Consider the following 24,811-nt stretch of genomic DNA (forward strand, 5'->3'; position numbering starts at 1 on the left):
CCCGCCCCTGCAGGCAGCTCCGGGGGCCAGCGATTCCTCGGTGAAAGCCGGTCCCGCTGAGGGACCCAGTGGCTGCGGCAAGCCTACGGGCCGCAGAACGCTCGAGTGGGTTGCAGCGGCGGCCCGACGCAATAGAGAGACGTGACCAGTGGGAGCTGGCGGCTTGTGCTGCGGTACACCTGCCCCACTGTCCACCCAGCCCTGACTAGCGCAGCGTGTACACCCCAACAAGGTCGGCGCTCTCTGCCTCGCGGGATCGCCTGGCTCCTAGTTTCAGCTGTCCATCTCCCTCCAGAGTCAGCCAATCACCCGCCAGTGCCCCGGCCGCACCTCCCGGAGACTCTGACAGGCGTGAGTGGCAGCCTATGAGATTGGGAGTCTGTGGGTCTAGGTCGGGAGCGGGAGCCAATGAGCATCATTCCAGGTGGGTGGAGGGAGCCGGACTTGGGAAGGTAGCTTCGTTCGGGTTGCTAACGTCTTTCCTGGGAGATGGGCGCGCAAACCGACCAGTGGGTCTGGGGGCAGCGGTGATGGGCGTGGAGCTGGCCCAATGAGGGTGGGAGTGGGTGGGGCAGGCGCGAGCAGCAGTGCTAAAGGAGCCCGGCGGAGGCAGCGGTGGGTTTGGAATTGAGACGCTGGATCTGTGGTCGCTGCTGGGGACGTGTGCCGGCGCCACCATCTTCGACTGAAGGTGAGACGTGCAGTTGCCCGGGTCCGAGTGCGGCGTTCCGGGAGTGGGGACGGTTGAGGGAACAGGAGGGGAGGAACCGGGGTTGGGGAACTGGGCGAGCCTGGAGCACAGAGACGGAGCCCAGGCGGGAGCTGGGAAAGGGAGACTGGGCAGTGGAGAGCGGAGCTTGTGGAGGTGACGGGACCCCAGTGTATGGAGATGAAGAGACCCCTGGAGGGGTGGGAAATGGGGTCCTTGAGAGTGAGACCCCTTCATGGACCAGAGCCAGGTTATACGTGAGGATGACCCTTGAAAGGGATGAGAATGGAGATCTTGGGATGGGGATGCAGGGACCAACTGCTGGTTGCATTGGATCCCTGGAAGCGTGGGGTTGGGAGGTGAGTGCCCTAATAAGAGGCCGGAGGTGCCCGGCGTGTCTATCTCCTTTTAGGAGAGGACTGAATCCTGGGATGTGATATTGGTGCTGGGGGCCCGGGAAGGAAGGGGACCCTGGGTGGGTTGCACCGTGGGTTAGGTGGAGTTAGATTTCCCCGGGTGCTACTGAAAGGTTCTCCGAAGACTCAGAAGGCGGACCCTGGATCTGTGCGGTTTAGGGACCAGTGGCCTGAAACTGCATGGTCTGGGGAGCATGCGACGGATGAGAGGCTCCAGAGCTGGTCTCGGGAAGGAGAGCTGGTGCTAGACCTCATGCCACGCTCGCTGGGGACCGTGGTGGACCGGGAGGTGGGACACTGGGCGAGGCCTGGGCCGTTGGGGAGAACGAGGCGGGAAATGTGGCCCGGGCGCGTTGTAGCGGAGCGGCCGAGGGGGAGGGTCAGCCGTCGCCTCTGGATCGCTTTATTGTGTAAGTGATCTGGTAATGGCTCGCCACAGAATCTCTCCCTGGCCTTCTGTAGTTAGGATGTCATACTCTGATCCTATAAAATCGAAGTGGATTTGGGTCGGAGGGAAGTTGAAGCTGTGGAGTCCTTGGCGTTGGCGGGGCTTTGTGGGCCTTTGGTGGGCGGATGCGGCCCAGGGACCCGAGAGGCCCCCAGTCAGGCCTCTCTGGGAACTGGGGCCTTAGGAGGTGGCCACTCGGTGCGTCTGACCTGAGCTGGTGAGGTTTGGGTAACGGGGTCTCTGCCTACGACCGTTATCTCTTGTTTCTTGGGGCCTCTGCAGCTCTCTTCAAGATCACTGCGGTGGATGGAAGGGGGTGGGGTAGATTGGGGTGGGGTAAGGGAAAAGCAGGCGGAGTAGATCCAGACTGCGGATGGAACAAAGACTGCTGTTTTTGCTGAATAAAATAATACTAAATATAATACTTTAGCTATGCTAAGATTTTTATTTTATTTTTTTCAAACATTGAAACTAAGGATGCTTTGGGTGAGGTTTAATTATTCCTGATAGTATCTGACTCTGGAAAACTTTATAATCTATTCATTGTTCCATCTCCTAATTAATCTGCCTCAATTAACTATTCTTGTAGCCCCGTGCATTTGATGTTTAAGTATGCCCTGCCTGTCTCCGGTTCTGGAAAAGTGGCCATTTTATGTATCTCTTTACTTCTGCATCTTAAATTCCGTTCTTCCCGTCCTTATCGGCAGAAAGCATATGGTGCAATTGTGTGATATACCACACGCTCTTGCGGCAAAAGGAGGTGACCTGTGAGTGCTGGGCTATGTATTGGGGCTCCGTAGGGAAATCATGACAATGAAGAGACTGGATAGAGAGGGAGATGGAGGAGAATTTGAAGGGCGCGTTGTAGGGTGAAAGACTCTCCCCGTCAGCTTTTGATGTACATTGTTATCACATATGAGAAATTAAATTCCTGCTTTGAGATCCAAGTTTTGGAAGTATTTTACTAATGGGAGCTAGTGCAGGGCTTCATAGCAATCTTGCTTTTTGCATTAGTGATTGGTTAAGTAGAATTTTGATAGATGGAGAGGTGTGTGCAGTCCTGTAATGCCAGTGGCCTTGATGGTAGACAGTTCTCATTTAGTTCATCCGTTTTAGAAGCATCCTCTAGGATGGATAATTTGTCACTATTTCGTTTGCTTTTCTATATTTGTTGGTCATAAAATTGAATTGTTTTCCTCTGCCCACACCTACCTTGGGTGTTGGGAGGCAGCTGAGAATTTTGCTAGGGGGCATTTCATTGGAAGTAAAAAATGACCTGGGTGGATGTCCCAGAAGTGGTCGTCTACAGCCTATGTAAGGGATGGGAACTTTAGCTCTATAGGAGGCAAATTCATATAGACACTGATTAATGATTTAATTATGATTAGTTATTTCGGTGGCACCAGCACTTCCAGACCTTCTGCATGTCTGTCTATTACAGACTTTCCTTTTTTCCCCTTTTTTCTTAAATGTAGGCATTCTCCTTCAAAGTATAAAATCTTTGCCAGATTGTACTAATGTGCCCATTGACTAAACCTATAATCTTTAACTCGTTATTGATAGACAGGCTATTTAAATTTGATAGCATGGTATGGATACTACCTGTCCTTTGAAATTTCTTCCCTTACCAGTCCACTTTCATTGTTTTAGCTTGGTCTCTGGGCTTAGGAGGACCACCTCTGCTACTTGTGACCTCTGCTGTGTGACCTTGGGCAAGTTATTTGTCTATTTTCAGAATTCTTCATTTGTAAAGCAGAGTTATTAATGGAAGCTATCTTGTACCTCTCTTCTGCGGACTAAGACCTTGATATACATGCATATATATATATATATATATAACAGTGTCTGGATGTAATTAGGGATGTATAACAAGATTATTTGTTTTTAAAAAAAAAAACTCTGGTATTACCCTTTCAGCAAGGCAAAATATTTGCAAGTGGTACATGTTAAATACCATTGTAAAATCAGATCTAATACCAAATGTGCAGTGGAGTGAAAAAATACAATATACTTGGCAAACAAGCAGAGAGCTAAACTAAGGAAAACATCTTTACTGACCTCATGAACTCTATGAATTAAGCAGCCCAGGAGCACATCCTACCTGCTAAGTAAGCCTTGTGGTGCCCTGCTAGGTAGGTCGAGGAGTCGGCCAGAAGGGCGGGCAGCAAGGAGAGTTAGGAGAAGGAAGGATTGAATTGCCAGACTGACCTGGAAAGAAGGCGTGAAAGGGTAGCATTTGGGTCAGGAGGGAAGGCTTTTGGTTGTGGGGAGTTGAAGTGAATTATAAAGATGGGGACCATTTATATCAGGTAGGTCTGGATTCTCTGCCCTGTACCAGGGACCAGGCTAACTGACCAACACCACACAGCGAGGAACAGGTAACTGTCCCCCTAGGGTTTAGTGCAAAAATGTGGATGTATTAAAAATACAAATAATTTGTAATCTACTACTCAACTTTTAGACGCAAAGAATTGACTCCATTTAAAAAATAGATGAAGTTGGGCATGGGGGCACACAGCTGCCATCTTAGAATTTGGGAGATGCAAATAGAAACTTTAGGAGTTCAAAACCAGCCTCACCTACACACTGACTTCTAAGGCAGCTGCCTGGGACTCAAAAACCAAAAAGGTGTGTGTATATTATCTTTCTCCCACAAAACTAGGAACATGTGGTAATTATGAAATTTCATAATTGATGAGGGTTTTTCCACGTTAACTAGCATTTCAGCATAGTAAACATGTACTAATAAATTTTAAATGCCCCCATTTGATAAAATACCCTTCCCTCCAAAAAACCGTAATGTACGTTACCTACTTGCTAAATAAATCACTCTAGTTTATAGCTGCCTACCAAATTTAAGCATGTTTCCACATCCAAGGTAAATTAATGTGTGCAAACCTACAGATGCAAGGATACTTTCCAAAGTGCCATATGCTCATTTTAACCAAATTTAAAAAAAAAAAAAGATAAACTCATTTTGTTATAATTTTGGGTTTTTTTTTTTTTACACTTTTAATAGATTCTGTACTTCCAAAAGGTGGAGTGTCTGGACCTATTATTTGGCTTCAAATTCGCCTGAGCTGGTCGCCATGCTTCTTTGCACTGTGCCTTTAAATGGGAAAGCCTTGTTAATACTCAGTAACAACCTTCAGTACCCGTGGCCACAAATATCTTCTATATTGCCCACTCTCTTTTATTAGCCTAGGAAGCAAATGCAGGTTTAAGATGTAACACACACACAAAGATAAAAAACACACTAGCTACTCCATTTGAAGGTGTATTAATAACAAGAATCACTTTTTAGGGGGAGGGGAGGTTATTTTATTTTATTTTAAATCCAAGTCCATATTCTTTCAAACATATCAGCACATTCTTTGTATCAACTATGAATGAGCTTTGGATGCTGGCTTTCAACCTCCTTTCTCTTCTAAGGTGCCTGCTGGTAATACTGGTAGACAGCACTGTGGAGTAGTGGTTGTGAACAGTGCTCCAGGACCAGTAGCATTAGAATCAGCTGAGAACCTGATAGCCCAAGTGCAGTCTTGGGCTGGGCTTACAGAGATGGTTTAGCAGTTAAGAGAACTTGTCCTTGCAGAGGACCTGGGTTCAATTTCCAGCCCCTACATGGCTCACAATCATCTATGACTACAGTTCCGTGGGATCTGACACCCTCTTCTGGCCTCCATGGGCACCAAACTTGTATGTGGTACACATACATACGTGTAGGCAAAATACTCATACACATAAACTAAAATAGTTTTTATTTATTTATTTATTTATTTTTTCAAAAGGGGGCGGGAAATAGAGACTTACTGAATGAGAAGCTCTGAGGGTGTGGTCCAGCAATCTGAGTGTCAGTAAACCTTCTCTGTGCTGCCAATGCCTGCTACAGTTTGAGACCTACTGCTCCAGAACATGAGGGATTATAACTCATTAACATGTAACAAATAATTTCTGAAGGATCATAGCTATTTGGTTGAAATAAACTCTTATGAGGGGTGAAAGAGGCTAGCATCCATACCCACTGTTAGCTAATCCTTCAGGGTATAGATGGCCCATTTGAGAATCTGAAGGAAGCTGTGGATTGACTCCTTAGAATAGCGCACAAATGCACACACACGCTGAAAGTCTTCATGGTTTATACACCATTTTAGAGGGTTCTTGGACCTTGAGGTTTATTTATAGACTCAAGGTAAATGACCTATTTACAACTTTGGATGACTGTGATTTCTCTATGCAACCTACAAAGGATGCCTTATATTGGTCCTTTCACTTACAAACAGTTCCCAATATTTCTGGCAAGAGGGGGAAAGGGGAGAAGTAGACCTGATAGAGCAAAAGTAGGTACTTGGTTTCTTGGGTTGATTTGGATGAAGTCTTAGAAACGTCTATAAAATTTGGAATAATTCAAACTTGGAGGTAATAGCAAGAAGCGTTTGCTGAGAGTCTAGAAAGATGCTGTCAGGAAAGAATGACAAGTCACATTAGGAAGGTGCATGATGATCCTTTGATCCGAAAGGTTAATTGCCCAAGTCTAGGAGAAGTGTTTAACCATGACATGCGTGGGGATTTTGCTTCTCTCCTTAGTACCAATAGTCAGTGAGCCCTAAATAAGCCACCTACAGCTTGAGCTCTGTGGGTTGTAACAGCGACAGAACACACCTTTCCTCAATATGGTGTCATTTACTACGGATTCTTTTTTTTTTCTGTACTAGTTAGATCATTTCTGGAATTTTTGCTTTGAGGCCATACACGGTTAATGGACGACATGGTGTTGTGTTACAAAACTTTTCCTCAGGAGACATAACACACATCTACTCACCCCAGACAGGGAGCCCACAACAGACCAAAGAATAGATACCACCAAATTTCAACAGGATGAACCAATGAGCTTTATTGGGGTTCCTTTCAGGAACATGGGTAAGGGGTTGCAGGAGCAGAAATGACTCAAAGACAGCTGTATCACCAAGGCCATCCCTGTATGAGTTGACAGCTCAGAAACCTGGGGACCTGGAACATATTGCTTAGCATGCAGGCAGCTCCATAGGTTGGAGAGTGTCATTTCCAGGTTCTTCAGTTGGTCTAAACCTCTTCCAGGCAGTTCAGCTGGTTTCTAGTTCTTCCAGGAAGCTGGTCTTGTTTCAGGAGTCTTCTTTACCTCTACGCTTGCATGAAGGTCTTTTTTACAGCTTGGTTCTGCTGCATCAGAGACTCTTTTTAGGGGCTTTTATTGCTTACTCTGGCAGGGAAGGGCCTAGTGAATGTGCTTAGTTTCAGGGACTTCCTGAATGTATTATGAGTTGTTTACCTTCCTGATTAAGGAGCCGTTTTAATCTGGAAACTTACACTACACATGGACACTTTGTTGAGAGGCGAGTGTAGTGGAAGGTGGAGATGCAGGAGTGGGAACAGTTGTGGGATACAGATGGAGTCCTGAGGAGTTGTCATGACATGCCTGAAAAGCTTGGTTGGAGGCAAATTGTACATGTCTTCTGTGGCCCCCATGTTACAGATTAAAGGACCATAGCGAAGGTCTAGGGGAATTCACTTGAGTCTTGTTTGAAGATGAACTAGAAGGCATAATTTAGTTCTAACTGTGTGTCTCTCTCTCTCTCTCTTCCCTGCTTCTGTACTGAGGGTGGAACTGAGCTATACCCTGGACCTGGTTCTTTGCCCTCTGGCAATCATCTTTAGGTTTTGTAGCTATGGCCTGTAGTCACACTAATTCTCGTACCACTCCATGAACCTTTCATTATATAATCTTTGGTTTTTTGTTTTTTCTTCCGCCTTTCCCTTTCTAACTCCTTGCTTAATTTGTGGTGAGGGAGAAAGAAGATAGAGAAAAGGTCATCCAGAAACTTTGTTGCTTGCCTCTGCATTTGGTAACTGAGGGCAGATCTCGTATGGTCACCAGACAACCAGAGTCATGATTAGTGGTTACCCCTGAAGTTTACCTTGGAGAATGGGGGGTACTGTGGCTGTGGGAGGGATACTGGGCTCTTTAACTGGGTATTTTATGCTTACTGAAGGTTTTACTTAGTTTCTTCGAAAGTCAAGCTTGTAAATTGTTTTACATGTTCCAAGCATCTAATTCTGCCCTTCTCTTCCAGAGGCAATTACTTTTGGGTCCTTCTGTTTACAATGGCCCAGAGAACTGGACTGGAGGATCCCGAGAGGTATCTCTTTGTGGACAGGGCTGTCATCTACAACCCTGCCACTCAAGCTGACTGGACAGCTAAAAAGCTGGTGTGGATTCCATCGGAACGCCATGGTTTTGAGGCAGCTAGTATTAAAGAAGAGCGGGGCGATGAAGTTATGGTGGAGCTGGCAGAGAACGGGAAGAAAGCAATGGTCAACAAAGATGACATTCAGAAGATGAACCCACCAAAGTTCTCCAAGGTGGAGGATATGGCAGAGCTGACCTGCTTGAACGAAGCCTCTGTCTTACATAATCTGAAGGACCGCTACTATTCAGGACTTATCTACGTGAGTATTTCTTCTCACTATCCGTGGGAGTGGTACCTGAGAAGTAATCTAATTTATGTTATGCATAAGGCTTAACCACTTGAGAACAGAGGTTCCCAGCATCTTGTTTGACATTCTATTTCTGATAAAAATAGGAAGGTATTTGCTTAACCAGCTCCTCTTTCTTTCCCATCGTTTCTCTGCATAACACGTCCTTGCTGTCCTGGACTCGCTTTGTAGACCAGGCTGGCCTTGAATTCACAGAGATCTGCCTGCCTCTGCCTGGGTTAAAGGCATACACCACTGTGTCTGTCCTCTTCTACATATTACCAATTCAAAGTTTAAATGACTAGATGTACTGAAATAATGTTTGAAGACTGCTAAAGAGGGGCTCTGGAGGGTGGCATGCAAGGGAGCGTGTGGCAAAAGGCTAGGGAATTTAATCATCACTGGGCGTTCATTTGCAGGAGGAGCCAGGCAAGGAAGAGTAGAAGAGCAAGGGGCGCCAGGCTCCAAGGTTTCCGTGCAGAGCAGGAGCAGCTTCATTTGGGTGACAGAGGCAGAGGATGGATGCTGAGGAAAGGGTTGGGGATGAGACTGAGGCTAAGGCTGTCCTGGGGCTGGCATTTATGTTGCAGGTGCCAATCTTGTCTGTGCATAGAAGTTACTGAAAACAATTGAGGGTAAAGCAGGGGAAGAATGCCAAATACTGCAAAGCATCTAGAATGGGCTAGATGTCATGGTTCATGCCTATGATCCTAGCGACTGGGAAGAGGGGTGTAGGCAGGGGGACTTCCATGAGTTAGAGGCCAGCCTTGGCTAAAGAGTATAAAACCCTGTTTCAGAAAGTTACAAGGGCTGGAGAGATGGCTCAGGGGTGAAGAGCACTGGCTGCTCTTCCGAAGGTCCCAGCAACCACGTGGTGGCTCACAACCATCTGTAACTCCGGTTCCAAGGGTTCCAATGCCCTCTTCTGGCTTCCATGGGCACCAGACAAACTAGAGGTGCACAGTCACATGTGCAGGCAAACACCATGCACATAGACAATAACAACGAAATACCCTAGAATGACAAATTAGACTTGAGGAAGTGGCAGACAGGGGCCAGCACTGAGGAAGGTTACATGGATGAGACTAGGACAGATTTAAAAGGCATGGACATTGAAAGGCTGGCAGTAATGGCATTGAAATTGGGAATGTGTGGTTGAATTTTGTGCAAAGAATATGCTACTTGAAGCCTCAAGTAATTCAGAACTCAGTCGGCCGGAACCAGTGTTCCTGAAGAATGAGTGTATTTAAGTAACATTACCTAGCAGTCACTGTCTTCAGTGCCCTGAATTTGTGAGATGTCCTATAAGGGAATGAAACAAGGTTACAAACTAGGCTGGAGGCAGAATGGCTTCCCCAGTGGGTGGGTGAAGGCCTCTTTGAAAAGGTAACATTTGGACTGGAGTCTGGCTGGTGAAGGAACCAGCAAAAGAAAAGCTGAGAACTGAGTGGGTTTTGAGCCCCTCCACCTCCTCTTCCTTTCTTCTGAGAAGTAAGGTATAGAAAATGAGAGGAAGAGGCAGCCTGCAGTGCTGGAAAAGCAGGTTAGGAGAGCAGACAGACCTGGAAAAGAGGAGGAGCCAAGGAAAAGAGATCAGCAGAGGAGCAGCAGTGGGAATCCAGTGGGTGACACGCAGCAACACTGTCCTCTTCCTGGCTCTGATTCAGCTTTAGGCCCGTGGGGGCCAGGCAACTTGTATATGTATTACCAGCACAGTACGAGTACAGCTTAGTGATCATCTTCAGAGTCAGGCTGAGGAGGAATGAAGGTCTAGGCAGGAGGGTTCTGTGACTGTGTTAACTACTGTTAACTATTACTGTGAGGAGACACTATGACCAAAGCAACTCTCATGAAAGAAAGCAGTTAATTGAGATCTTGCTTGCAGTTTTAGAGAGTTAGTTCATGATCATTGCGGGAAGCAGACAGTCATGGTGCCAGAGCAATAGCTCAGAGTTTTACATTCTAATCCACGGCAGCAGTCAGAAAGCCTGGGACTGGCTTTTGAAACCTCCAACAAGGCCACACCTCCTAATCCTTCCCAAATTGTTCCACCCTTGGTGACTAAGCATTCAAATAAATGAACATATGGGACCATTATCATTCATCCCACAATGTCAAGGGCAGAGAATTTAGTATCATTGAAGGGCAGAGTTGATGAGATTGAGGGAGTCGTATGATGTCGCAGTCAGATGTGGACTTTGGGGATTTGAGAGCCCCTGAGCTTTGGACTGACGCCTGCTGTGGTGACCTTTGCAGGCCTGGGAAGGTGAAAGCACAACCAAGAGGCACTGGAAGGACTGAGAAGATAGCTTCTCACAGGCCGTTCATGCACTGCTCGCACGAGCATGAGGACCAAGTTAGATTCCAGAGCCCATGGAAGCTCAGGAAAGCATAAGCTTATTATCTCCCCCCCCCCCACCCCCCCAGTGCTGAGGAGTTGGAGACGAAGAGTCTAGAGGGCTTTCTGGCCACCTATCCAAGTCTAATTGGTGAGCCCTAAGTCGTCCCACAGAGAGCCTGTCTCAAAAAATAAGTACCACTGTCCTGAGGAACAACATCTGAGACTGACCCATCTCTCTCTCTCTCTCTCTCTCTCTCTCTCTGTTTCTCTGTCTCTCTGTCTCTGTCTCTCTCTGTCTCTCTCCCACATGCACACATACACACACACACTAAAGGACATTAGTGTGGACAGGGGCCAAACTCTTTGTAGGTTCAAGGCTTTCCTTGATCCCTTGATTACATCGGCGGACACCATAGATGTCAAGGAGCAGAGAGAAGGGAGGACGAAGGGGGAGATACTGCCCTGGTACAAGGGGCACAACGAAGGGAGAAGCTGCTGAAGGTACAGTGCTTGGCATGTCCTCATCACTCACATGAAAAGCTGTGGGTGGTAGGCCATGCCTGTCAGCTCAGCATTCCAAGGCAGAGCCAGGAGAAGGGGAGGAGAGGATGGAGGTAGCTGGTTGGCCAGCCAGTCTAGCCAATCAGTGAGCTCCAGGTTCTGTGAGAGACCCTGCTTCAAAAAATAAAAGTGAGCATGTTGTGCTGCACATACGCACATGCAGGCAAATCATTGATACATAAAGTAAATAAGTCCAAAACACAAATAAAGTAGATGATGATAGCGGAAGATACCTGATGTTGCCTTCCGGCCTCCACACATGTGCGCTGGTGTATGTATATACACATGCATTACAGGCTGGTGCACATATATCCACACGCATTGCACACACAATGAGGATTTGTAAATAGTCTTCATGGTATTTCGAAGTCTATGCAACTGTTTTATGTCTATACTTTTTTCCAACCTTAGTGACAACTGAGTGAGATTTTGAGCTTCTTTTCAAAGTATGATTTCTAGTTCTCTACAGAAGGACAATTTTGTTCCTCCTCAAAGTATTAAGTTCACAGAAGGGGTTAGGGAGGATGGAGAAAGGTTCCCACCCTGAATTCTGGCTGGAGCGGTTGACATTGGGGCTGGGAGAGCCGCCCTTGCTATACTTGTTTGGAACTAACTGAGTAGTTGAAATTGTCAGTTGAGGTGCCATGGTAGAGACAGATAGCCTGTGCTTTGGCCATAGCACGAGTGGAAGATAAAACAGCTTCCTTCAGACAGACTTGGCTGCTAGCAAGCTTAGTGTGTTCTTTCCACCTACTCTCCCTAACTGCCAAATTCTCAGATCACTAATTTTTATCTTCCCTCCTACAAAACCCACTTAGAACTGTAATGCTCTTTCTAACACACACACACTCACAGATGTGATACGTAGCTTTTTGTTACTTAGTTTTAAGTATTTTCTGATTTCTGTGGCTTCTTCGGCCTCTGGATCATTAAAGGTGTATTTTAACATTTCCAAAGGTGGTGGTGTTATTTTCTTTTTCTTGTTTTCCTTTTGTTTTGATTGTTGTTGTGTTTCTGGTATTTTTTTAGGCAGGTTCTTATGTGAACATGTTCATATGTGTGTAAGTGCCAGTGACGGCTGGAGGTCAGCATGATGTATCTTTCTCAATTACTTTTTACTTTTTTTGTTTGTTTGTTTTTTTCCGAGACAGGGTTTCTCTGTGTAGCCCTGGCTGTCCTGGAACTCACTCTGTAGACCAGGCTGGCCTCGAACTCAGAAATCCACCTGCCTCTGCCTCCCAAGTAGGATCAAAGGCATGCACCACCACCGCCCGGCACCTTTTTTTAAAAAAGATTTATTTTTATTTTATATGTCTGAGAGTTTTGCTTGTATGTATGTATATGTGCTGTGTGCATGCCTGCCTACCTGTCTGTGGAGGCCAGAAGAGCATTGAAGTTACGGGCAGTTGTGAACAGCCATGTGGGTACTGGGAACTGAACCCAGGTTCTCTGCAAGAGCAGTCAGTGCTCCTGACCACTGAGCCATCTCTCCAGCCCCCATTTATCTGATCTTTTGACACAGAGTCTCTCACTGAACTTGGAGCTCATTGACCAGGCTGGCTACACAGTGAACTCCAGAGATGTATCTACTTGTCTCCAGTGTTGGGGTTGGAGCTGTATCCTACCACGCCTGTTGTTCTTTATGAGTGTATTGGGGTCCAAACTCATGCACACACTTTATTGACTGAGCTGTCCCCTCAGCTTTTTGGCTTTTGAAGGCAGTTTTTGTTTTTTTGGTTTGAGGATTTTTTTGGTTTTTTTTTTGTTTTGTTTTGTTTTTTTTGGGTGTTTTTTGCCAGGTTATTTTCAAACTCAATGTGTAACAAAAGCTAGTCTTGAACTCCTGATCCTCCTGCTCCACCTCCCATGTTCTGGGATTACAGTCATGCCACCATGCTCATTTCAAGTGTTAGTCTTAGTTATCCTTTTACTATTGATTTTTTTTTTTTTTTACGATTTATTTATTTATTATATGTAAGTACACTGTAACTGTTTTCAGACATTCCAGAAGAGGGCGCCAGATCTCGTTAGGGATGGTTGTGAGCCACCATGTGGTTGCTGGGATTTGAACTTAGGACCTTCAGAAGAGCAGTCAGTGCTCTTAACTGCTGAGCCATCTCTCCAACCCTTATTATTGATTTTTTTTAAAAAAGTAATCACAAAACAAAGATAATGTTCATATAATATCAGCCTTTATTTATTTTATTTGCTCATTTGTTTGTTTGTTTGTTTGTTTTTGAGGCAGGGTTTCCCCATGTAGCTCTGGCCAACCTGGAACTCACTATGTAGTCCAGGCTGACTTTCAACTCACAGAGATCTGCCTGCCTCTGCCTCCAGAGTGTTGGGGTTAAAGGTGTGCACTGTCATGTCTGCCCTACTATGTGGCTGGGCTTTGGCTACTTGTTGGCTTCTTTTTTTTTCTTCCAAACTTCTCCACCCTTTTCCCACCCTTTAAACCCTCTAACCCTAGATAGGAAAAAAAAATGGATAAGAAGGAAAGGGGTTGGTGTTATTGATAGACAAATTCCTGCTGGTTAGGGTCATGGAGTTCCTTGGGGCAAGTTTGATCTTCACTGGCAGGATATCTAATTTCTTCTTTACTCACAGCTACTTGGCAAACCATGACAAACAGCAACCAGCCAACCACAACAACAACTCCTCCACTCCCCCCCCACCCCCACCTTCACCCCCACACCTCTTAGAGTCATAGCATTTGTATACCCTCTGAAAAGCCCTCGGAATTCCCAGCATCACACAATCACAGAAACCATCTGCAACTGGCAAAGTCACACCACTGCTAGAGCACCAGACAAATCATAGTCAGCTGCTGTGCTATGGATGATCTAAAGCAGCCCTATATTCCATACCTGAGATTAATTAAAATGAAACCACATTCTTAATACTGTGTTATTAAAGAGATCAGAATTCTCACTACCCGGCTAGTCTTTATTTTTATTGAAAATTCTTTTTTTTTGTAAATGTACTCTCAGCTTGAAGAGTGTTTTGTATGTTTGTAAAGATTGTATATTCTGTTATTGTTGGATGTACATACAGTTCCATGTATGGCCACTAGATGAAGAGTTTAAGTGCACTAGTTAATCTTCAATCTGAAGCTAAGAAACAGCTCAGTTAGTAGAATGCTTGCCACACAAGTCTGAAGACGAGTTCAGCCCCGAGAACTCACATGAACAAGCCAGGCATGGTGGCACACATATATCCTTGGGCTTTCTGACCACCAGGCTAGCCTACTTCCTGGGCTCCAGGCCAGCAAGAGACCCAGTCTCAAAAACCCCATGTCACCTGGCAAACACAGAAGTGGATGCTCACAGTCAGCTATTGGATGGAACACAGGGCCCCCCATGGAGGAGCTAGAGAAAGTACCAAAGGAGCTAAAGGGGTCTGCAACCCTATAGGTGGAACAACAATATGAACTAACCAGTACCCCTGGAGCTTGTGTCTCTAGCTGCATATGTATCAGAAGATGGCCTAGTTGGCCATCATTGGGAAGAGAGGCCCCTTGGTCTTGCAAACTTTATATGCCTCAGTACAGGGGGACTCCAGGGCCAAGAAGTGGGAGTGGATGGGTAGGGGAGTTGGGGGGGGAGGGTATGGGGGACTTTTGGGATAGCATCTGAAATTAAATGAAGAAAATACCTAATTAAAAAAAAATGCCGATAGCGGCTGAGGCCTGAGCTTGTCCTCCGACTCCATAGGTATGCACCTGCACACACAAAACTTCTCAAGTCTGATGTTTGTCTGTTTGTCAGTTACAAGAAGGATGGGTTAAAATCTCCCATCACATTAACTTATAATGTACACCTAGAGTTTAATTTTGCCTGGTTTTGTTTTCATGCAGTGTCTGTGGGTTTTGTCTTGCCTGGTATTGCCCTTTAAAGATGGGGCCCACTGCTCTGTGTCGATGGCGTTGAGCAGTCTTCCAAGTGTGGTCAGTGTGGTTTCCTTAAATCCTCTTCAGGGGAACTGAGAGGTCACGACTATTTTTATAGCCATTATGTCATTTGCCATTTCACCATTGACATTTGTACCGCTGGTCCAAAGGCAGCGATGACTAAAGCCCACGGTGCCTTCTCATGGATAAAGGTAGTGACTGCAGGCTGTGTTCTCAAAGCTTTGTTCTCACTGAGCTTTGTGGGTAGCTTAAAACAAATCCAGTTTTACTTGAGAATGTCCTTGATAAAGCAGGGGAAATTACTGATTTTATTAAATCTGAGCCCTTGAGAGTACATCTTTTTAATGAATGTCCTGTGTGAGGAGCTGAGTATGCATTAGCGCCTCTGCTGTGTAGGGCGAATGGTGGCAGCCTGATGAACAGCGGGTGTGAGCGTATCTCAGTTAAGCGCAACTCGCTGCTGTTTTCATAGGCTACATGCTTGTGTGCTAGGAGGATTGAGAGGTAGATTGGGGTTGCGTCTGCAGGGATGTTTGGCAGACATTTCCTTGAAAACAAAGTGAGGCTGTTCTTGAAAGAAAAGAAACTGGTGGTATTTGGTTGTCAGGAGTGTAATTTGAGGGTTTTGTAATTGTTCTTGTTTTGCTGAGACAGCTTCCTCTTTCCCAATTCTGTGTGTGTGTGATTTCCTTCATGTGCTCAAGCAACACAATACAATCAATCACAGTAGATTAAATACAGAAACAGATCCATAACCTGGACTTGTCTGGGGTCGTGATCCTCCTGCCTCAACCCCCTGAGCACTGGGATTACTGGTATTGCCCATCACATCTGATGGTAAAATTTGAATATCTTTGTGATAGTCTGCCTGATTCCCACCACTCCCAGCAGTCTTTCCATTTTTGTTTGTAGCAGTTGCCCCTGGTTGTTTATGGTTTATGGTTGGTAAGTCCTTCCTGTTTCAATATAATTTTAGTATCATTTGCCATTTGTTACAAACAAGCTGCATAAAATCCTGTTGATTTTGTTATTGTTTTGTTTTGGGGGACTTTTCTCTGGGTAGCCCTGGCTGTCCTGGAACTTGCTCTGTAGACCAAGTTATCCTCAAGTTCACAGAGACCCACCTGCCTTTACCTGCTAGGTTTAAGGCATGCACCACCACTGCCCAGGCCCTGGTAAAATCTTCATTGGAGCTTTTACAAACCAGCTTGGGGAAGAAATGAGATGTTTACAAAACTAAACCTTAATTCCTGATCAACTCATATATCTAGTTTATTTTTTCTATTTATAACTTTCTTTGCAAAAGCTATGTCCATATTTTTAAAAAGCATCTTTCATTATTATTTTTTTTTAAATTTTATGTCTATCTGTGCCCAGTGTGCATTCCTGCTGCCCAGAGAGGCCAGAGGAGGGCATCAGAAGCCCTGTAACTGGAGTTACAAATGGTCGCGAACACTGGGCTTGGCCCAGGTGCTCTGGAAGAGCAGCCAGTGCTGCTAAGTGCCGGGCAGCTCTCCAGCCCGTGTCTAGATCTTGTTAAAATTACCTTTTGAGTATTTAAGTTTTTTTCTAGCCACTATTTAAATAGTTTGGTTTTCTGTTGTGATAAAACAAACACCATGACCAAAGCAGTTTGGGAATGGAGGAGTTTATTTGGCTGATCACATCAGGGTAGGGACTCAAAGGCAGGAGCTGATGCAGCCGCCATGGAGTGGTGCTGCTTACTGGCTTGCTCCTCCCGGCTTGCTCAGCCTGTTGTTCCTACACAACCCAGAACCACTTCACAGGGGCATGGCACCACCCCCAGTGGGCTGAGATCTCCCACATCAATCATTAAGAAAATGGCCTACGGACTTGCCCACAGGCAGTCTAGTCCAACAGAGGAAATTTCTCAATTGAGGTTTTTGCCTATAACTGTAGCTTGTGTCAAGTTGACAAAAACCCAACCGAGGCAAATCGTGTTTAAAATTTTACCACTTTGGTACATATAGTGAGAACATATTATAATATATTCATAATTATTACCATTATGTAGAAATATTCTGTTATACAATTTTTATATACTGACTTTGTGTTCAGGGGCTTTGCTGACTTTATTCATTGTTTATAATGGTTCCCTGAAGACTCTTGTGGAATGCCTTCACTATCTGCAAATGATGATTTTGTTTTTCTTTCCAAGTCTTACACATTTCTGCTTGCTTTATTATATACTATTAGGATCCCTCCCCCCAATGTAATATTTTTAAATAAAAGTATTAGGAGACATTCTTGTATCATTTCAAATCTCAGGAGTAATTTTTCAATATTTCAAAATTAAGAATAGCACTTGCAGCTGGGTATGGTAGGCACACTTTTAATCCCAGCACTCAGAGGCACATGATCTGAGTTTTCGGTCAACCAGGTACACAGTGAGACCCTATCTCAAAACAAAAACCTCTTACACTGTGCAGAGGTGGCCTTAATCTGAGTCCTCGGGAGGCAGAAACAGGCAGAACTCTTGAGTTTGAGGCCAGCCTGCTCTGCACAGTTCATTCTAAGACAGCCAGGACTACAGAGAGAAACTGTGTCTTAAAAAAATATTAAAAACAAATAAACAGGGGCTGGTGAGATGGCTCAGTGGGTAAGAGCACCCGACTGCTCTTCCGAAGGTCCAGAGTTCAAATCCCAGCAACCACATGGTGGCTCACAACCATCCGTAACGAGATCTGGCGCCCTCTTCTGGAGTGTCTGAAGACAGCTACAGTGTACTTACATATAATAAATAAATAAATCTTAAAAAAAAAAACCAAATAAACGACAAAAAAAATTCTTGTCAATGTAAAGGAAATTTCCTTCTATTCTTAGTTTTTATCCTGAATAGATTTTTAAGAACCTTGTTTGAACTTTAACCTGCCAATTTGTTCATTATCAGTGAGATAATAGTATGAATTTTTCTGTTATTTGTTATATATTCCAGAATGTTGAATAACCTTACTAGGAGCAAGGGTTCTTATATCCCTCCTCAGCTCTTCCCTCTCCTTGTCTGGCTAATATTTAGGCTATGTATATCTTGAATAAGACCAACTGCCTTCCTTTTCTGTAATATTCTTGCCGCATTTTGTGTTAAGATTATTTTGTGTCAGGATTGTGGCTCTGTGGGTGCCCATGTAGCTCCTGCAAGAAGGCTCCTGGTCCATCCTCAGCGCTACACCAAAAACTATGTTGGTTTTATGAGATGAACTAGGGCTGTTCGACCTCTGTTCTCTATAAGAGTTTGACTGCGACTCATGTTCACTTAAAAACGAGGATTGCTTTTTTCCTTGGGGAAAGTTTTTCTTTGGTAGATCTGGAGCCTTTCAGACTTTTAAATTTGTTTCAGTTGGTAATTATGTTTCTCTAGAAGTCCATCCACGTCAGGAACACTTTCAAATTTATCGGGGTAAACACTTGACAATACTCTTGTGGACAATATTTCTTGTGGAGAAATCTAGTAATTTTTCTACCCCTTCTCTTTCTGTTTCCCTTCAATACTGAGGGCAGACCAAGGAGCAGAGTCTGCAGGCACCCTGTACAAACATTCCTGGCCCTTAGCTTGATATTAATAGTTTTTTTCTATTTTTTAAAATGACTCACCCAAGGTTCAAATCTTGGTTTTTGGTTTGTTCTGGTCCTTTCTATTCTTCTCCCAGTGCCTACCTCCTTATCTACTTTTCATACCTTTGTTTTTACTTTCTGTGGTATAAATTGTTCATTCTCTAGAGTCTAATATAAATACCTCGATTTTTTTTTAAGTAGTCATTTTCTAATACTTGCTTTTAAAGCTATAAATTTTTATTGCTTTGGCAGTATTCTGTAAATTTTATTTTTTGGGGTTATCATTCAATTAAAAATAACAAGAGTGTTTTTCTTTGATTCCATAGACTATTTAGGACTGAATTGCTTCATTTCCAAACATAGGGGATTGGCAGGCTTGCTTTGTTATTTAACACAACCCCCCACGGATGCTTCTGAGCTTGCTTTGCAATCTGTTTTATGATCATGTGGGTGGGAAAGAATGAGCTTGAAAATCATGTGTCCTCTGACTTTTTTTTGGACCTAGTACCATAAGTATGCAGTGATTTTTGGTCTTATGTTATAGGTCCTACGATTTTCTCTTTTTTAAATCTGCTTTTCTGTCAGTTACTATGAGGAATTTTTCTCTTTTTAGTCCTGTCAATAATTGCTCACACTGATATCATGTGTATAGAGATGTGAATGATCTGTTTTTAGTGACATTTGCTAATTTGATTTCAACATTAGTACTCTGTATGTGTGTTTGGGTGTGTGCTCAGGGATGCTTGAGAAGGCCAGAGGAAGATACAGGTGCCTGCTCTCATTCTCTCCATCTAGTTCCCTCCACATGTGGTGTCTTACAGGGCCTGGAGCTGGGCTGACTGTGAGCATGCGTATGGGTGTGCTTGTGGTGGCTGGACCAGTGGTCTCCGCACACCCGAGCAGTGCTGGGTTATGGTGCAGGGGCACACACACACCCTGAGCAGTGCTGGGTTATGGTGCAGGGGCACACACACCTCTTTACTTGCATTCATGGGATTTCAGGTCCTTGTGATAGAGCTGGAAGGGCTCTCACTTGCGGAGCCACCTCCCCAGCCCTGTGTTTGCATGATCCATTGTTTACAGTCTCTCAGCATCTACTTGACTTTACAAGGAAGATGTCTCCTATTGTGGTTTTGGGTTTTGTTTTGTTTTGTTTTTGTTTTTGTTTTTTCTGAAACAGGGTTTCTCTCCATAGTCCTTGTTGTCCTGGAACTCACTCTGTAGACCAGGCTGATCCGCCAGCTTCTTACCTCCCAAGTACTGAGATAAAGGCATGTGCCACTGCCTGGCAGTGGTGGTACATGCTTTTAATCCCAACACTTGGGAGGCAGAGGCGGCGGATTTCTGAGTTCGAGGCCAGCCTGGTCTACAAAGTGAGTTCCAGGACAGCCAGGGCTACACAGAGAAACCCTGTTTTGGGGGGTGGGGGGAGGCCTGTGCCACTATTGCTTGACAATGTAGTTGTTAATTTTGTCCCAAATTTGACAATATTTTTTCTGTCTTGTTCTTTTAAAACAAGGTCTTAGCATGTAGCCCAGGGCAATATCGAATTCCTTCTGCCTCTGTGTCTCAAGGGAATAACAGTTTTCCTGAGTCTGAGCATCTTTATCTATCTACCTATCTCTCTCTCTCTCTCTCTCTCTCTCTCTCTCTATCTATCTATCTATCTATATATATCTTAGGGTGAGAATTTATAACTTATTCAGTATTGAATTAGGAATTGATAACAGGTTTTAACAAGGAGAATGAGAAATCAGAGGAACCTGTGCAGGCTGTAGTAGAGTGCTCATCAACAGTTTGACAGCTTTAAAAGTAGAACATGTACATGCAATGTAGTGACTAATACATATCATTTAATCTGCTCTCTAGCTTGTTTTCTGGTTGTGTGTGCATACATGCCTTTGTGTGTGTGTGTGTGTGTTTACATGCCTTTGTGTGTGTGTGTTTACATGCCTTTGTGTGTGTGTATACATGCCTTTGTGTGTGTGTTTACATGCCTTTGTGTGTGTGTGTTTACATGCCTTTGTGTGTGTGTGTGTTTACATGCCTTTGTGTGTGTGTGTGTTTACATGCCTCTGTGTGTGTGTGTTTACATGCCTTTGTGTGTGTGTACATGCCTTTGTGTGTGCGTGTGTGTGTATACATGCCTGTATGTGTGTGTGTACATGCCTTTGTGTGTGTGTTTACATGCCTTTGTGTGTGTGTGTGTTTACATGCCTTTGTGTTTGTGTTTGTGTATGTGTGTGTTTACATGCCTGTGTGTGTGTTTACATGCCTTTGTGTGTCTGTGTGTTTACATGCCTCTGTGTGTGTGTACATGCCTTTGTGTGTGTGTGTGTATACATGCCTTTGTGTGTGTGTATACATGCCTTTGTGTGTGTGTGTTTACATGCCTTTGTGTGTGTGTGTGTTTGTGTGTGTGTGTACATGCCTGTATGTGTGTGTGTTCACATGCCTGTGTGTGTGTGTACATGCCTTTGTGTGTGTGTTTACATGCCTTTGTGTGTGTGTTTGTGTATGTGTGTTTACATGCCTGTGTGTGTGTGTTTACATGCCTTTGTGTGTGTGTGTTTATGTGTGTGTGTTTACATGCCTTTGTGTGTGTGTGTGTGTGTGTGTGTGTATACATGCCTTTGTGTGTGTGTGTATACATGCCTGTGTGTGTTTACATGCCTCTGTGTGTTTACATGCCTCTGTGTGTGTGTGTGTTTACATGCCTCTGTGTGTGTGTGTATACATGCCTTTGTGTGTGTGTGTGTTTACATGCCTTTGTGTGTGTGTTTCTCTGTGTGTGTGCGTGTGTACATGCCTTTGAAGGCCAGAGCATTCTTCCTCCTCGGGAACCATCCACCTGTGTTTAGAAAATTATTCTTACTACATTTATTTTATCATATTTAGAATTATTACATCTATTTATATATCTATCTTTGTCTACCTATTATCTATTGTGTGTGTGTATGTGTGTGCATTGACATGTGTGTACATGTGTGTCCTATTGTGCATGTGTGCAGGTTTGAAGACAGGCTGACAAGATTTGGTCTCCTCCACCATATGGACCCAGGATCAAACTCAGTCTTGTTGGCAATCACCTTTCTATGCAGGGCCATGCCATGTCCCTTTATCTTGGGACCTGGGACTCACTGATTAATCTAGACTGGTTGGCCAGCAAGCTCAAGGGATCTGCACACGCGCACACACACACACACACACACACACACGCACGCACACACTCCCTTGCTAGAATTACAAGCATGCTTTTTGGCTTTTCACGTGACTGTTGGGACTTAACCTCAGGTCTTCTTGCTTGTATGGCAAGCATTTTACCAGCTGAGTTATCTCCTCGGCACCATAATTTTTTTAGTTTTATTTTCCTTTCTTTTCTACTCACCTCTACCCTAACCCCCAGAGTACTCCCCACCCCCAGCCCCAACCCCTCCTCCATTCCCACTCCCTACCCCACCCCCTGGACTTAGGAGTTTTCGTTCTCTTTTTACATCTCACATGAAGGGGAAAGATTTCTTTCTATATGTGTGTTCTGCCTGCCTGTGTGGATATGCCTGTGCCCATGGAGACCAGAAGAAGGCCTCGGTCCTGGAACTAGAGCTCCAAATAGCTGTGAACTGTCTGGGTGTTGGGAGCTGAGCCCCAGTCCTCTGCAGGAGCCAATGGTGGTTCTAAGCGCTGAGCCATCTCTCCGGGCCCCTTTCTCATTATACGTTGTTTGCTGTTCACTTTAGTTTCTTCTTAGTGGTTACATTTTTTTAAAATTTGTATTCTTGGCCTACTAAAGAATGATGTGACACATGATCTTAGCCAAAAGGGGCTGAGAAATGATTTATACGAAATAGAATTCTGAGTCAGAGATAAACAGCCCGAGAGCACTTGAGTGGCCGTTACTCTTCTCTCACAGCTACATGTCATTGTTGGGTATTTTAATTCTCTATATTTTAAAATCTACAAAACACTACTTTATAGTAGTTGTTTATTAACTTATCTGTCTTCTCTTTCTGTTGATTTTCATTCTCTAAAATATGTCTTATGTTTTGTTGTTGTTGTTAGATTTTTAAAGTTCTTTTAGGCAGTTTCCCTGTGTAGCATAGACTTGGGTGCTGGAGTTACAGCTGTGTGTGTCTGCCTCTGTGTGTGTCTGCATGTCTATGTCTGTGTGTGCCTGTAAAGTTGTCTCTGGTTAACAGGGCTTGTTGGCTCTATTTTGAGGACTGGAGTTTGAATCCCAGTTCACAAATGTGTCTGACTCCAACTCCAAGGGATCTATGCTCTATCATGGCCTCTGTGGGCACCTGCAAACATGCATACACACACACATCACAGAAACATACATATGAAAATAAAATAGTCTGTTCTAGAGTGATTGTTCTATAAGCATGGGGCCTAAGTTTGGTTCCTAGCACTCGTGCGCACCTGTGATCCTAGCAGTTGGAGGGGGCGATCAGGAGGGTCCCTAGGGGTTTTGGATAGCCATTCAGTGGGCTCCAGGTTCAGGGACAGATCCTGTCTCAAAAAATAAGGTGGAATGCCTGGAGAGGTGGCTCAGCATTTAAGAGCAGTTACTCTTCAGAGGACCCAAGCTTAATTCCCAGCACTCACCTTGGGCAGCTCACAGCTGCCTATAATTCTAGCTCCAAGTAGATCTGACACTTTACCTCTGGCCTCTCAGGGCATCCACCCTGGCACACATGTGCACACATACTTAAACTTTAAAATATTTAATTAATAAAAAACAAAAACAAACAAAACCCAAAGATCTCCACAATTACAAGGCTAGCCTGGCTCACATAGTGAGTTCTAGGCCAGCCAGGTCTACATAGTGACTGTACTGGCTATTTTTGTGTCAACTTGACACAGCTGGAGTTATCACAGAGAAAGGAGCTTCAGTTGAGGAAATGCCTCCATGAGATCCAACTGTAAGGCATTTTCTCAATTAGTGATCAAGGGGGAAAGGCCCCTTGTGGGTGGGACCATCCCTGGGCTGGTAGTCTTGGGTTCTATAAGAGAGCAGGCTGAGCAAGCCAGGGGAGGCAAGCCAGTAAAGAACATCCCTCCATGGCCTCTGCATCAGCTTCTGCTCCCTGACCTGTCTGAGTTCCAGTCCTGACTTCCTTTGGTGATGAACAGCAGCATGGAAGTGTAAGCCGAATAAACCCTTTCCTCCCCAACTTGCTTCTTGGTCATGATGTTTGTGCAGGAATAGAAACCCTGACTAAGACAGTGACCTACATAGTCTCAAGAAACAAACAAACAAAAGACTGAGACAGACATCAGATATACAGAGGGAAAAAGAGAGATGTCTTTCATTTCTCTGAAAGTGTCTGTTTGCGGTTTATTTGAGACAGGGTCTTGTCCTGTAGCCCAGGCTGAACCAAGCTTGCAGCAGTCCTCCTGCCCAGACCTCTGGAGCGCTGAGATTTCACACCTGACTTTGTTTGGGCTTTCTTTTCTTTTTCTGTATTTAAGATGCAGAGCTAAAGCTAGGGGGTGGTACTGGTGCTGCTGGTGCTGCTGGTGCTGCTGGTGCTGCTGGTGCTGGAGGCAGAAGCAGAGGCAGGTGGATCTCTACATTTGAGGTCAGCCTGGTCTACAGAGTTAGTTTTAGGACACAGAGAAACAAAACAGAAGATGCAAAGCTGGAAGACAGTAATGGCGTCATGTTTTGCCTTCCATCTCCTTTGGAATTTAGCTTAGGGGCTAGAGAGATGGTCCAGTGTAAGGAGTACTTGCTTGTAAGGAGTAAGGTCCTCTTGCAGAGGACCCAGAATCTGTGTCCGGCCCACATCACGTGACTCACAGCCCCCTGGAATTTTCCAGGGGTTGTGATGCTCTCATCTGGGCTCTGGGAGCTCACATGCCTGTGGTTCCCAGATGAGCAGTAGGCATGTGTGCAGGAGAGGACCACACATGAATGTTGTCTTCTTACCTCTACACATGTGCTGTGGCGCACCCTCCCTGCCCAAGGCAAAAAGAAAGAAAAAGTAAGAAAGAATAGGGCTAATCCCTGTGCTGGCTAGTTTAATGTCAACTTGACAAAAGGGCATTTTCTTAATTTGTGATTTCTGGGCTTGTGGTCCTGGGTTCTTTCTATAAGAAAGCAGATTAAGCAACCTGTAGAGAGTAAGCCAGTAAGCAGCACCCCTCCATGCTGTCTGCGTCAGCTCCTGCCTCCAGGTTCCTGCCCTGCGTGCTTGAGTTCCTGTCCCGACTTCCTTCAGTAATGAAGTGTGATGCGGAAGTATAAGCCAAAGAAACTCTGATCATGGTGTTAGATCACAGCACAGCACAGTCATGGTGTTAGATCACAGCACAGCACAGTCATGGTGTTAGA

The 24,811-nt window shown here is 44.8% G+C and overlaps 1 protein-coding gene across 1 annotated transcript in view; it reads left to right on the top strand.

Moving 5' to 3' along the window:
- Positions 1-551: 551 nt before the first annotated feature.
- Myh10 (myosin heavy chain 10) overlaps positions 552-24,811 on the top strand; it is a 128,598-nt gene continuing 104,338 nt past the window's right edge. Inside the window, exons 1-2 of the mRNA XM_029483540.1 lie at positions 552-691; positions 7,684-8,059. Coding sequence (XP_029339400.1) covers positions 7,715-8,059 — 345 coding nt within the window. The 5' untranslated portion in view covers positions 552-691; positions 7,684-7,714. The remainder of the gene's footprint in view (positions 692-7,683; positions 8,060-24,811) is intronic.

This window comes from Mus caroli, chromosome 11 (assembly GCF_900094665.2).
Source record: "Mus caroli chromosome 11, CAROLI_EIJ_v1.1, whole genome shotgun sequence".
Classification (NCBI taxonomy): Eukaryota; Metazoa; Chordata; class Mammalia; order Rodentia; family Muridae; genus Mus; species Mus caroli.